Raw genomic sequence first — 15,836 nt, 5'->3', positions numbered from 1 at the left:
CTAGTTCCCCAAATTGTCCAAACTCTGGGAACAAGAGCATAATGACTATTGGTTCTTTATACCAGAGAGTATAAATAAGACAGAACCAAGCCAAGAATTTCCGTATAAACAATGTACCTTTGAATAGATTGAATGAGAATATCTTTATTGTCATTGCACATTGTACAACATTGGGATGCATAAAATTATCATTGCAACCATTGAATGTCACAATGCATATAGTTACAAGTACTGGATACTTCACTACACTTTTGAGGTACTTTATTTGAGTATTTTTCTGAATGAATAAAATATTTCAGTAATTTACAAAAACCAAAAATAAGGCAAGAAAAGCTCCATCAATCATCTTTTACTCATCCTCATTTGTTTTGAGTTTGGAACTTTAGATAATTGTATTGTGTTTTCACTACTTATAATGCAGCATCTGCATTTTTACTTTATGGTATTTATTTAAAGCTGCAGTGTGTGCCTTTTTTTGAATTTTGTTACAGTTAATGTCGTTTTTCTGCCCCAGTTTTGGTCTTTGTTTGATTTGTATGCTATAACACTATCAGACCTGACTGAGGGAGCATTTATGTGTAAACAGCAGCAGTGCAGCTTTTAAGTTAATAATTTAAGTAAGCTCTTCCTCCTCTGTATTATTTTTTAACGACTGAAATATGCTCCATTCAGAATCTTTCTTATAGTGCAGAGTTTTCTCATTCCTGTTCCTGAGGAGCCACTGTCCTGCGTGTTTTAGGCGTTTCCCTGCTCCAACACACCTGATTCAGATAAATGGCTTCAGTTATCAGGCTTCAGCAGAGCTTAGTGACGAGCTCACCGTTTGAATCAGGTGTGTTTGAGCAGAGAAACATCGAGTACAGTAACAGAAAAATACACTGCAGTAATGTATGTTTAATGTGAGCCATCGCAGGTTGTATGTACACAAAGAATGGTGAGACATCTTGTGCTGGAAAAGAGAAATGTGGTGCTAAACATATGCGTTCATACAGTCAAAAAACAGTGAAACCTCTTTCTGGTGGAAGACCATGAGGCAATTTATGTATGTTGGATGACAAACTTCAGCTCTTCTGCTGCAAAAGGAATGAATTGTGTTTAAGAAAATATAGTTGTGGTGACTATTTATACTAATAATCACCCTGAGCCCACCAATCACACAGAATAAATGTGGTGACAAAGTGCAAACAGAGCGGAGCATTCCCAGACACCTCATTAGGAGTCACTGCCAGGTGAATAAATGTTTGGCCAATCAGTCACCCGCTGTAACACAACATGACAAACAACAGCAGGCCCACGGTTTGAAGCTGCACGTCTTCTGCTGCTATTTCCAAGAGGCAAGCGCATGCGACGCGGAACCCTTTTCACGTGTACGTCTTAAGTGTGTTACTCCAGAAGCATTTAAGAAATGTACCAGTCCACACTCTGACGCGTGAAGCTCAGATTATTATTAACAGACGGTATTATTCATGGTTAATGTGCAGAGGGATGACTAAATGTTTTAGTTTGTTTTTAGTTTTTAGTATTACTGTCCTTCTTACCGTCAGTGAACGTGGGATGTTATACATGATATTAAATTAAGACCAGACACAAACATGTTCTTTTGAACCCATTTATTAGACCACCACCCAAAGCCACATCTGCTCTAAATGAACAGCACTGGTAATTATCAAAATCATAATACACCAGTATGTAGAAGTTCTTCAATCAAAATGATATTTTTAACTAAAATATAATTATTATTTTCCATGAATTTTCAAATTGACTGTTTTTACAAAAAATATCTATTATCATTTCTTGATTAAAGTGTCACATTATATTATTTACTTGCATTCCTGAACAAAAACATTAGTTTAAGGAGTTGAATGTTATAATTTCTGAGCTTCATGTGGGTATAAAAATCTGAATTCCTGTTGTTATTTGACAAATAAATAACAATAGGATTTTAAACATAAATTGAAATTGATTTCTAAAATATTTAAGTTTTTTTATTTTTTATGAATTTTACGACACAGAATCAAAGTAAAACACTTCCGCCCCCCTTTCAAAATAAAACACAATACGCAGGTCATATAGCCCAGTGTTTTTCATTGAAAAAATCACGAGGCACACCACCAAACAAAAATGTTTTAAAAATTATACTCTGTAGCCTATATTAACAATTTAGTAATTCTTATCAAAGTGTCTTGAATATTTATGTGCATATTATTTGCAGAGAATTAATTATTTGTTTTCAAAAAATGTTTTTAGGCCAATTAGGTGATATTGGATAATTTCCCACGGCACACCTGACGATCTCTCACGGCACACTAGTGTGCCACGGCACATTGGTTGAAAAACACTGATATAGCCTATCACAACTAATTATACCAAGTATATGAAGATCTTATTCATCAATAATATCAATGTTGTGGGTCCTCCTAAATCTGTGTATTTGGCCATTTATGTTACACTGGGGAGGATGAAGCAGTAGATAATGGATGGATGGATGTTACACTGCAGTCAAATATATATGTAGGTCTAAAATAATAGACTAACATGTAACCACATAGCTACAATATATTATGCCATAAATACAAACATGATAAAAGCATTTAACATTTAAGTGTAAACAATGTTATACCAAGAGCAACAAGAACTTTTTAAATATAAGAAATATGTATTTCTGTGAGGGGAAAGTGTTCAGTCTTCAGTCAGGTCAGCTTCTGTCAAAATGAACAACAGATATAGTGATGAGGTTTTATTCATGTCTCTGACTTAGATATTCACATCATTGTGAGGCTCTTACTTACCCAGTGATCCTGCAGTTTCTTGCCTGGACGTGTGTTCCTGTGTATGTGATGTCACAGCGAACCTCATTGTTGGAAAAATCAGACTCCTGGACGAGCTGAGAGGGATTTACTGTCACCTAATAAACAAAAATAAGTATCATTATTACTCATATGATGTATTTTATATTTGAACATGTCCTGTTCATGAAAGAGAGCCCACCTTCAGTATGTAGTTTCCTGGTGGGACATCAGTGATATCGATCCACTGGCAGTCGATGTTTGCGTGATACGTATCATAGCAACCAGGACCGAGCCCCTGACAAAAAAAAATAGATTAGATCATAACTCTTCCTTTGACTTCATGTGTGTTTCTTAAATGCCACTCTCGTCCATTACAGTGCACAGTGCTGACCCACCTGTGTGTGAGCGGTGCAGGCAAAGCGGCGTCTTGTTCCCGGGTCACATGACGTGTCCTCCAGACAGAAACTGGCCTTGTGTCCCTCAGCCACCCTCTGATCAGTGGAGGCGTCCAGCAGGTCGTAGTTACTGAAGGCCTCCATGCTGTGGTAATGCCTTCAGAGAAACAGAGATGCTGTACATGTAAGTGAATGCTGTGTCTTCTGATTGACTTGTTATTGATCTGTTTTCTTCACGTTGAAGAAGCTTGTAGTACTGTCCAGTTTTCCGTTCCTTGTTGCCTGTTTTATTTTGAAGTTTTTTCTTGTGTGCCTTGTTTAGTCTGACTTCCTGTCCTGTATCCCTGCTGATTGCCTGCTCCGCCCTATAGTTTATTCATGTTACGTTTCAGTCCTCTTTGTATTTTTGCTATTTTTAAAAACTATCACACTGTCTGTTACACTGTGTCCTGGAGAAGGCTCTTTTAATGTCTTGAAGGTCTTCTTTGATAGAAAATATAAGATGTTCATACGGTAAAATTAGGGCTGGAAATTCCAGTATGGTAATATCTGTATCTGGACTTCAATAATGTTTCCTGAATGACACCAGTTATATGAAATGCACAACAAAAAAAAGTAGATTAAGCTTAAGTTTCTGCTGGCCTGGTTCTCTCAAACACTGAGTAACTGTCTGCTCTCACATTTATTACATGCACAGTCAAGTGTTTCATGAAATTTGTCATGTCACTTTAGATATTTGTGACATAAACAAGCACCAGCTTTTAAAAACACAACAGCTCCTTCTCTAAATGTAATTCTGCACTCTTTGAGCATCATGAACATAATAGATCTCACTAAAACACATACAATTCGATATCCAAAGTCACGACTTTCAATAGAGTTTCAGCACTTAACTATATTCTCAATTTGAAAATATTGTAAGAAAAATGACTGATTACATGAGGTGAACTCACTGGTGACAGCTGTGCCATTCCCACTCATGTCTGGGCCTCACTGGGAGGAAGTCTGCTGTTCCTTGGTTCTTCACTCGCTGTGGGAACCGCAGCAGGACTCTGTAGTCCAGGTCCCTCACACTCGAATGATATGCAGACCTGAGGAAACAGGAAACAGGAAAGGAATGAGGCAAGATCACCTTGAGCGTCTTATCCAGGAGCTGGAATGTCACACTGGACACCTGAACCACTGAGTGTTTGTGGCATTTTAACAATGCTCACACAATAAAACCTTCTGTCTGGCCATTACACGGATAGTAATCCACCATCACAATGGCACAGGTGCTGTCTGGTCTTGCCTCACTAGTTTTTTGCATTCGCCTCAGGAATCCTTTGCCTTTCATTTCACGGCTTGTTTGACTTGGCAAAGTGGCTGCTGCTCACATCAGAGGAGAGAATCTTGGGCGATGGCCACCTTGTCCAGTCACTCTACACTTTGTGCAAACAGCACATCCTAATGTGGCAACCTCAGAGGGATTATCTTGATTTTTATTTGCACACGTGAACCAGACTGATCAGACTGACCACACAGTTGTACCACAACTACACAGATGTACACAATTAGACAATGACCAAACACCCACTGGGTTCACTTGACTGACTGATGTTATGTCAAATAAATTAAGATATGCACCTGGAGAGACAGTTCTCTTCTGCAGCACAGCGAAGTGCATACATCTGCACTCTTTGGATGTAAGAGGCCGCCTGGATGTAGTAAGGATCAGGAACCAGGTCGGGCAGACCTGCAGTAAATCATGGTTTATTATTATTATCAGTTCAGTTCAGTCATGTATTTATTTATGTCCCTGATGGGAAACTTCACTACAGACCGGATTAAATAGACATTCATTCATCGTGCAGTGTTCAAGGCCCTCTGGTAAACAAGTGTCAAAAGTAAAACACCAACATGGAATAAAAAATATATGCTTTTCTCATCTCTCTCTGCCTCACCATTGTGGAATAATCTGGTGCCATAGCCGCCGGTTCCAGGTGGAGTGCGCGAAGGACCCCTGTTCCGTCTGTCTGGTGCATAAACGTTGTAGAAAACCGAGTTCCTGTGATGAATACTGTGTGGATCTCGCGGGTCACTCACATCTGTAGTCCGAGTTTGCTCGGGCCTCGCGCGAGGAAAGTGTATTTCTACATCTACAGCGTTGCCGGACGGCGCTGTGGGAGAAAATATATTTGACTCCGCCGAACTTCTGCGAGCATCACCCTGACTGCTCTGCTGAGACATGCGTCGTGCGTCCCCGCTGTCCTCCTCAGCCATGGTGACCGATCCAGATGTGGCAGCAGATGATCGGGCAGTTAAATTCGAGCTCTCGGGTTTTATCCCTCGGCTGTGCGTAAAGTCAGTTGGTCTACTCGACGGCGGCGCAGCGGCCTGATGAGCACCGGCGTCAGCCCCAGCTGCACTGCGGCCACCTCGCGGTACTCCGCTACCGGAGAACTCATACACGGACACAGCGCTGCTGCTGTTTGACGCAGCGCGATGTGAACGGTATCCAGAAACCACAGTCTCTCCTCCCGCATTCGCCGTTCGCTGTGGAGCCTGGCCGGGTGCCCCGGATTGTCCAGAAACGACAAAGTATTGACCTGCATCTGGACCAAGAACAGCTGCATCATTTAGACCGTGGTCGTTTTGTAGAGAATGAACCCTGACTGCGTCCTCGGGGTCTCCAGATCGGACTCTGCCGGGTCTACTGGGTACAACAAGTTGGTTAACGCGGTTAAAAGTGTTCTTGGTTGTTAGTAAAAGTTGAGTGCGTCTTCTGGACTGAGCGGGAGGACGATACTGAGTCCCCGTGCTCAGCAGACTGTACAGCTGACCGTTATTCTCCCACTGAATCCGGTGTCTCCAAGGTCCGACACGTGCGCGTAAATGTTGTTGACCGGTGCCCAAACGCACCAGGACATCGAGTAAGAACATTAATGCAAAGGAAAACTGCCCCGTGTTCATGTTGCAGCTTTGCGGTGGTGTCGCTATCTGGAGTGCCAAAACATTTAATGACGAAGAGTTGAGTTTGACGTGAGGTGGTGTTTTCAATCTCTTAACTCTGTCATGCAGTTGCGCACAATAATATCGAGTTTGAGAAGTCTTCTACGCTGGCATGTGGGAGTAAATCCACGCCCAGGACACGCAGCGCGGTCACAGTTTTCATTGTAGAATCATATTAGCGTATTACACATATTACACTTTTGATTTTATATAATCTGAACGTGCACAGATCAATAATATGTATTTTACCCTCTGACCAGGTCCCTTTGGAAATACATTTATATAATGTGGCTTATATGTAGCATCACTTCTTGATTAAATATGTAGACAATTAAAGGCTGATTTCGCTCAGTTTTCAACACTGACATCAGTAATTAAACTATTTTAATAACAGCAACTTTCTAGATTTGTAATCCTGTCATGCAAATGTTTACTATTTGGTTATTATTTGTTGTTTTGACATTTTTTTTTTTACTTTGTCTACTGCCAGTGTTTTCTCTCTAGGTGATTATTAGTTCACTTTATGGTATGAACATGTAGTCACTGGAGTTTTAAGTGCTGTTGTTGTGACACTTCCCCCTCATCACCACAAGATGGCAGTGAATCCCCACAGACCGTGAGTGCTCTCCTTAGTCAAAACTATTTAAAAGTCTTATGACTTATGACACTGGTGCACTGTACGGCACAACCTGCTCTGAGAAAGAGAACGTTGTGGTTTTATGAATACTAATATATTTCATATAATTCAAACAAACACGTGTTCATTAATCTTGGTTAACGTCCAACTTCCTTAAACGATGTAAAGCCATGTATTGAAATCATACTCGACATAACTCCCTAAAAGTGTCCTCTAGATTCATAACGCATGGGGAAGGCAGGCTGCCATTCATTTGTGGCCTCTAAAGCAAAATGTGAAATCAAAAATTGTGGATAAAATTGATGCAGTGCTCTGTAAGATGCCCTTTGCAGCTTTCTTTCCTATGGGGTGTCCTTCCAATCAAAAAGGGTGCACTTAGAGGAAATCATATCCAGTGCTGTATAGAAAATGCACAGTGGTGTGAGAATGTGCAGATGATATACTAGTGGTGCCTGCCCCACCAGTGCACACTGTAGGTGCCCTTTCAATTTACGCCGCCCTCCACTCCTGTAGACCATAAATATAAGCCACTTTGAACATTCAGTATTTAGGAGCAATGAAGAAGCCGTTGTTCTGTTTGTTCTGTTCCAATAACAGAATGGATACATTCCAAGCATGTACCTGCTCGGTTATCTTGTGTCCTAACCTTCACACAACTGGACAGAGCACAGATCACCCGTGGACACAGCGGGTTTATAAACTACACCACATAGTATAGACTCTAAAGCTGGACTGAGAGTTCTTATGTAAATGTTGCCCACGTTGGGGTCATTCACTCTACTCCTGCATGAAATCCAGGAGGGCACCTGACATGGGGTCATTTTCAAATTAAATTAAATAATAGGGGAACATTTTAAACTCATATATGAACCACATGGGCCACTGTGGGTCATTTGTGGTTTGGTGGTTTTTACATCTTGTATTGTTTTGCTGCCTATTGGGGTTTATCCCAAGGTAAAGAAAATTCACTAAAATATAGACCTACGAACATGAGACTTAAAACACTGTAAAAACACAGCATTAAGAAGATGTAAACACAGGGTAAAAAAGTGCCAGTGATTATAGAGCTACATGTCAGAAATGGCATGGTTCCTGATGCCTGAAGGTTACAGAAAGCATCCAATAAACAGAATGTGTGACGAGCCAGTTTACACACGGCACATGCTGTTATACGTCTGGTAGGATTACCATTTATTGGTCGTCAGCTGCCCTGAACTAGGTGACAGGGCGTCCCGTGCTTCCTCACAGCCACTGCTACTGTATTGGATGTGCTGTCACACTTGCAGCCAGTGACACGGTGCCAATTTAGAGTGCATTGTAACAACGACGGTCACCGCACTGATGATCACAGGCAGTTCGACTGTATAAACCCTTCTCCTGCCCTACAAGCCTGCCCCCGCCTCACCCCAATCTCCAAATATACCCACACACCGTGGGTACACAGCACTCGGAGCCTCTCAACAATGAGTGAGGGTAAATCCCTGAGTGAGTGTGAGACACAGGAGTGGAATGTGACTGCAGTGTGTGTACGTCGTGGGACACAATCACAGGGTTGAGGTCTTTTTGAATCAGGCGGGCTGAAACTGGATGCTTATCATTCTCTCGTCCAATAACTCTGTGACACACACAGTATAATTTAAAGCCTCCGCCTCTCAGGCTCTGGCAGGCTTTCATAGTCGGTGATAGTTATCAGATTAACCTAGAAACGAGGAGAAGAAAGTGGAGGAAAAGTCACTCTCCAGGTTTACTTACACAGAATGTGTCACAGCAGGAAAATCACAGGTGTGAATAATCAAATGGTTGAATTCAATTTGGCTTCCTCAGTTTACTGAGTACAGACTGTGATACTGTCCTGACTTAGATTAAATTAACAGAGTCACTGTTAATGTAATCAGGAACGTATGTGCTTTTCCTGCCAGAATATGTAAAAACGGTTGCTGTTCAAAGGCCAGATAATGAAGCCTTTTTGTAAGAGAGGTGACAGACTGACCATTAATCCATGTCACAGTTCTCCAAAAAGTTATTGAATCTGCGGCAAAGTAAGTGATTCAAGGACTTTTGGAGATCTGCCTGTTCCACTTGAGATTACTACGACCTGGACGACTGACAACCTTGACCTCATTGGTAGAGTAATCAAAGATAACGCGACAGTGAGACATGTCATTGACCCTGTTTTTATTCTTAAAAACATTTCCCCCCCCTGCCTCCTCTTACTCTCCAACTGATAATGAACGTGAATGTGAAATGTGCAAAGACAAGTTCATATGAAGCAACACTGAAGGAGACTTCTTCCAAGTGGGCAATAAATTGTATTTGGACTGCACAGTGGCCTGTATGCATACAGTACAACAGTCATTAGTTCATGTAAAATATACTATATTAGCATGCACTAAAACTGCTTTTGGGAATACATTTGTTTAAATATCTAAATAGAATATTATTATTAATTTTATTAGGGGTGTTCTCATTTTTGCTTGCACATGTGTGGTTGCACAATCTTCCTCACACACACAGCTGTCATTTTTAGCACCAGAGTCCAGTCCACTGTGCGGTTTCGTCGACGTCTGTCTGTTAGGCCGTCACAACCTTCACCTTGACTCTCCATTTCCACATGACACGCATGTGACACATTACAAGTACCTGCAGCTGATGAGACACACACACACACACACACACACACACACACACACACACACACACACACACACACACACACACACACACACACACACACACACACACACACACACACACACACACACACACACACACACACACACTTTAAATATTTATTTATGCCCACATATAAAGAAGTACAAGGGTTCTTGCACAAGGGACATAAACACTGCCAGTGCAGTTGACAATGGAAGACGGTCAGACACAAAACGCCTGGGCAGCTGAACGCAGTTACATACAAAATGACCTACAGGTCAGATAGAAAACAGACATTTAAGGATACAAAAAACAACGTCTCCTCCAGATTGAACGGCTACCAATAATAACTGAGACTGAGCAGTACCTGGCCAACTGTTTAGCTCTTCTTTTAGGGAGGCCGGCCATCTGAAGGCCCCTCACAACCAACTTATGCGCATGCCCCAGACTACCAAATATAAAGACTAGAAGTTTACACCTGTAGCCTAGCTGAGAGATGGTCTGCTTCAGCTGCTGATATTTCAGCACTTTGGTCAGAAAGGCCTCCTCTAGGCTGTAATCAAAGGTACAGCCGACCTCCAGAATGAGCACCTCTCTATGATTTTCATTAACAACAACAACATCAGGAGTATTAGCTGTTACATGAGAGAACATTGAGACATCATTACAGAGGCTGAACATACTCGGCTTCACAGTAGAATGTTTATACAGCATGATGGAAGACCTGAAGATAGAAGAGATATCTGCTGATATCAAATCTACAATTCTGTCATGCCTACATATGTAGAGCCCTCTGTAAACATGGCAACCATTTAAGATGTGAGACATGGTTTCAGCTATTTGTTCACTGCCATGGTGTATACAGTAAGGAGCATGACTTCCTGGAAACCAGATGGACAGGTTCAGTTTAGTTGGTAAAACCTGCAGTCTCGCTTTTATAGCAAATGTAACAATGTTCTCATCCAGGGCAGCATTTCTGAACACAGCGTGTGAGACAGAGTGGTCTGCAGCTGGGAGACACACACACACACACACACAGAAAATCTGGGAGTTGCTGTGTGTCAACAAAACATGGGAACAGTGAGGCGGTCACGTCTCCAGTTTGTATACACTGGATCAAAATTAGAAACCTGGTCGTCCACGAAAGTCAAATGCAAGAGAGGACAGGATAATGTGTCTTATACAGCTACATGGCAGAGTGAATGCAAATGTTTATCAGAACCTTCTTCGACAACAAAGAGTGGTTCCTTTCCTCCATTCATCACCCAATCAGCCAACAATTTTTATGCAGGACAATGCCCCCCTGTCACACAGCAAAATAGGTCAAGCAGTCCCTGGAAACTGAAGACTTGAAATAATGAAATGGCCAGCATGTGCTGAAGTCATGCAAAACAAAGGCCTGTACACTTCCTGTTAATTGTTGACTGTTGCAACCTTCAGAAAATGTTGTTGTGATTCTTCTCTGCGCTAGTCATTGCTGTTCTCTAATTTTGAGCATGGTGTTCTGTGCAACGTTTTGTTGTTGAAGGGCCTTGGTTATTTTTTTTTTTGTAAAAGACTGAAGTATTCATTAATTGTTCTTTTAATTTTGATCTCCAGCATATGTATATATACACACATATAAATAAGTCACCCTAAACTGGGTCTCTAAAACAACCCCGAACATACACGAGCAGTCACACCCAAGAGGATCAAGGCCATCAACTAAGCAAAGACACTTGATCCTTGACTGTGGCATGTAAAGACCCCTTTGTTCCTTTAATTAAAGAGTAAATACTCCACTTTCATCCACTCAGGTTGGAAAATACCGACCCCTACAATATATGCATCTACCTGCTCTGATCTATATTTAGGTGTTGCGTGGTATGCCGAGCTGAAGTTCAGTCTGTTCTGTAATAGGAAGTTATTCTCTAAGGGGGAAGTGACAAGTTATAGTGGCCTATTTTTGTGTAGGAACATAGTGATACCAGCACGTGCCTCACATACTCTAAATCCTGTGGTTAGTCTAAGAACGACTCAGGCATCTGCTTGATGCACGTGAGAGCATGTATTTCAGAGCTACAGGTGAAAATCCCTGCAACAAACATCTCCAAGGGGTCAGTTTCTAAATTTGACTTGCAAAATGTGCAAATACTGGATGTAACAAGCACCATTTATCTAAACTAACATCAAAATGAACTAATTTTTATTACATCTTTAACAAAAGGTTCTATATATTTTTTGACTTGTGGCTGTTTATGTTCTCAAATAAATTAAACCAAAATGACTGAAAACGTAATATATGCAATATTTTAGTGACTTATCAAGTGTTAAAAGTTGTCACAGCCAGGTTGAGAATACATTGCTCCAGTCCAAACAGTAATGTAATTTGAAGGCAGATTTACTGTTGTGTGGATATTTCCATAGAGATATATTAATATATATTGTTTTTTTCGGCTGGTTGTAAAATTACATGAATCAACAACTGCCATTTCAGCAGGGCAGAAAATCCAAGTGTGGCCCAACTCTTTATAACCTTCATAACAGAATCTTACACCTTCACATTTGCAGCAAACACTTTATATAAAGTGACAAAAACACTATGTTTCATGTGCTGCTTCAACAAAACAGCAACAAATACATTTATTTGTATGACTGAATGAGAGTACTATCAAAAGACAAATGGTCCAGAACAAGTCAGTGGTTTATAGCAACAGTCGCATAAATCAGTACAATCACCTTATAACAAAAAACAAACAAATATTGATCATCTGAAGATGATAAAAACGACAATGATAAGTTAACATTGTTCTGTTCTATATACAAAAAGAAAAAAGAATAAAAAAAAACATTAAAAAAATGAATCCTTGGCACTATTTACAAATTATGTACAGGAATGGAGAGGAGTCCTACTGCTGCAAGAAACAGAAGAAAACCGTGTCAGACGTGGTTGTGCAATTAAACCCTTTAAGAACAAGATGGCGTTTATTCTATTAACAATTTCAGTGAGCGACTTCTCACCTATAAACAGTTAAGCAGGTTGTTCTGAATGTCCTCATACGCTTGATTGTAAATCTCCTCTTTGGTTTTCAAACCATCCAGGTACTCTGCAACACACACAGAAAGTAATCTTACTAAAAATCAGATTGCATGTACCAAATAAAAACATCAATAGATGATCAAGAAGAGGAAATAACATACTGATATTCAAGCCACTGGTCTCCATCTCTCTCCTGTGCTTCAGGTACATGGGCCACACATGGCCATCAAACAGGCCGGGAGGGTCGGGGACAGTGTATTGTCTTGTACTAAAGACAAGATAAATGTAAACATAAACAAAAACAGGAACAGTGATAATAAGAGCAACACTTGTGGTGACAATTAACTCACCTTCTCCTTCTTTTGCACTCCTCATAGGGAATCGAGATGTAATAGCACTTGTCAAAAACCTCCAGAAGGGGCCTACGGGGGGGGGACAAAAACAACATGTCACAGGTGATGACAAGTACCATCTTCAACAAGACGGGAGTAAAAGAAGCATGTTATGAAGCCGTCTTATCTACACGTCTGCAGCACGCCTGACACTCAGCCCTAGCATCAGTATCAAATGACCCAGCAAGGTGCTTTGAGGACACTTCAGAGAGCCTCTTTCTTATGAACACCTTATCTCTGCAAGAGCAGGACCTGCCTAACACGAGATGGATGAGTCCATGTATATGCAACAGCGGTGAGCTAGTAAAAATGGTACACGACACGTCAAATATTTTTGCATAACCTTTGACACCTAAGTGGAATTATATTGTGGCATGTGCTCGCTTATTGAAAAAGCTGCAAACTAAAGTTGTGCAGAGAAACAAACCACATTTATTAGCAGCTTCTATCATGGTAAAATTAGCAGTTATACCCAGGATTTTTTAATCTGTAAACACCAACACCTCATTCCCTGTGCAATACTACTAAGTCTTACCCGAGTGCAGTTTACTTACTATTATGTTATCGTTAACCTTAATTAATTTGTCATCTTGCACATATTTAATAGTATTTTTCCTCCTTATCTTATTTCTACATTGTTGTGATTCTATGCTGCTTTAACGCTGCAAATGTCCCCTTCTGCGACAAATAAAGGATTATCTTATAGCTTTGCTACAAACATGAATGTGTACATGTGCATAATGGCTGGAGGATGAATGCATTTTGTACTGTTGAGCAAAAAAATAGTGCATCTCTGGCAAAATAGAGCGTTCAAAGGAGGAATTAGTCTTCTCTCAGGCCTTACATTACTGATATGGATTAAACCCTGCTTGCATTGCAGAATCATTGGACCTCTCAGTGAGTGCCAATGAAAACCCATTTAAACTGGGATTCAACTGTACAAAAACACTAGCTTTCTTGTCTTTGTTCAACCTTTAATTAAATGAACTCACTGGTAGTTGTAGAGCAGGAATCCCTCCACGATCAGGATGTGGATCTGCTCATCAGTGGTGGCCAGGTCAGAGGCAGGAGACAGAGCGACACCATGGGAACGGGCAAACTTCACTGGGTTCTCGATCCAGGCTTTCACCGTGTTGGTCATTGCCTCCATGTCCAAAGATGTAATCACTGTGGAGCACGGTTGACAGAACAGAGATATGACAGAAAAGATAGAAAATGAGAAGAACGACAAACAAAGACTGTAAAATATTTGGAAAGGGTTTGTTTCCTCCAGGTTTCTGGAGGTTATTATCAGCTACGTGTTGTATGGTGGGAATGTTAAATGACTAATCTGTGTGTAGAGTCAAAGAGACTAGGGTATATTTTCATATTAAAAATAGATATGAATGTGAATGAAGCGCAACGATGAGTCACTGGTAGTCTTCAGTGAAGTCTTACCATCCCATTGCTTAAAGCCGTCCTCCCCGACTTCTATCTGATCGGGTTTCTGAAATAACAGTGAGCAATAAAACATTGCTGCAACCTCACAGCTCTGAACACTTGCAGATCCCACTCACATGCCCGAGCAAGGCCAAACACAAACACAGGGGTATAGGAAAGGGTTTACAGAGCAAAACAAAAGCAAGCATTCAAAGGCAAATTAGAGACAGGAGAAGTAAGGAGGGGTCCAGCATGAAGCCATGCAAAGATAATATAGACATCAAGAGAGACTTTTTAAAGCAAGCACAACCTATTTCCATATCTAAAGCACAGAGCTAGGGTGTGAAATGGCAGCATTCACTACTTCGCCTTACATGCAACAATAAAAGAGAAAGGGAAAGGCAGGGAAGCTGCGACAAGAATAAAACCCTACTACATATCAACTAAAACTCACCTTGAAAAAGTCATCTTGGTGCACAACACAGCAGTTGGGTAACGTCTTGATCAATTTATTTGTCAGGGTGGTTTTCCCACCATTTGTGATCCTGAAAACAAACAAAAAAAGACACCATTACTTAACTTTATGAAATATTCTGATCATTTCCTTCACAAGACATGAAACATTATTTTTTCATGTGTGCAGATCAACATAATCACAGTAAAGTGTTTCATATTAGTCGATGATAAACATTAGTTTTGTTCCACAGTGAAAGGCCAAATGTTACACTAATCAGTGTATTTAAGTCTGACGTTTAAATGTCAATAAAAATAAAAGAATATATTTGGTCCTTATTTGAATTAAATTGACTCTAAAATTGAGTGAGGTCAACTGTGATAATAAACCAGTTTTTCTAGACCACGTTGCTGCTCTTTGAGAATACATCAATACGTTCTAAAGTGAACGTAACAAACGTGTCTTTATTCACTGCTGATTATAAAGCACATAAATAAAGGCTGACGTGAACATAAGTGTGTGTGGAGTTGGAGGCAGCGTTAACGTGAACTCTCCCTCCACATTTGCGCTAAATCTCGCGGTGAATTTTCAAATGTCCCGCTCGATTTATGACGACAGACTGTCACAGCGGACTTTGTGTGTGACCATAAAGAGTCTTTACAGATTAACGTAGTGGCGGGCAGGAGATAAGGCACGTGCACACACAGTAGTAACTAGCAAACAAAAACCTACACATTATTTGTATTAACTTCTTAAATTCAACTACTAGTTTGACACAGACGTAACTACAGGACACGGTTTATACCCCCGAATAATTGTAAAGACCGGATATAAAGTAATATGTCCCATATTAACTGTGACACTGTCATATTTGGAACAATTAAATACGTTTACAAACACTGAAAAAAAACATTTTAAGTTGTATATAGCTTGATATAGTTTTAAAAATAAAAACACACTTACCCGCCGATTCCTATAATGTATCTCATGTTTTCGTCTCTTCTGGCGCGCGCCACTTTTCTTAAGTAACCCCTTGAGAAGAGAAGTCTTGACCAAAAGTGAAGATTAAAAAAATCCCACAGATTAAA

At 40.5% G+C, this 15,836-nt stretch overlaps 2 protein-coding genes across 2 annotated transcripts; both read right to left on the bottom strand.

The window, feature by feature from the left end:
• Window positions 1-2,785: 2,785 nt before the first annotated feature.
• loxl5a (lysyl oxidase-like 5a) lies at window positions 2,786-6,106 on the bottom strand (the record flags this gene model as incomplete). Its single annotated transcript, XM_083888165.1, has 6 exons — window positions 2,786-2,905; window positions 2,989-3,084; window positions 3,185-3,341; window positions 4,138-4,275; window positions 4,811-4,919; window positions 5,128-6,106. 6 exons carry the CDS (start codon window positions 6,104-6,106, stop codon window positions 2,786-2,788), a joined length of 1,599 nt encoding a protein of 532 aa, XP_083744291.1.
• A 6,203-nt stretch (window positions 6,107-12,309) lies between these two features.
• On the bottom strand, window positions 12,310-15,758 carry mibp (muscle-specific beta 1 integrin binding protein). Its single transcript, XM_083888131.1, has 8 exons — window positions 15,712-15,758; window positions 14,749-14,839; window positions 14,313-14,361; window positions 13,868-14,042; window positions 12,834-12,905; window positions 12,645-12,751; window positions 12,465-12,550; window positions 12,310-12,358 (listed from the first exon to the last, which is right to left on the bottom strand). Exons 1-7 carry the CDS (start codon window positions 15,735-15,737, stop codon window positions 12,465-12,467), a joined length of 606 nt encoding a protein of 201 aa, XP_083744257.1. The 5' UTR covers window positions 15,738-15,758; the 3' UTR covers window positions 12,310-12,358.
• Window positions 15,759-15,836: the final 78 nt, after the last annotated feature.

Source organism: Microchirus variegatus (assembly GCF_963457635.1).
Source record: "Microchirus variegatus genome assembly, chromosome: 4".
Taxonomy (NCBI): domain Eukaryota; kingdom Metazoa; phylum Chordata; class Actinopteri; order Pleuronectiformes; family Soleidae; genus Microchirus; species Microchirus variegatus.
This window is presented reverse-complemented; position numbering and strand designations above follow the sequence as displayed.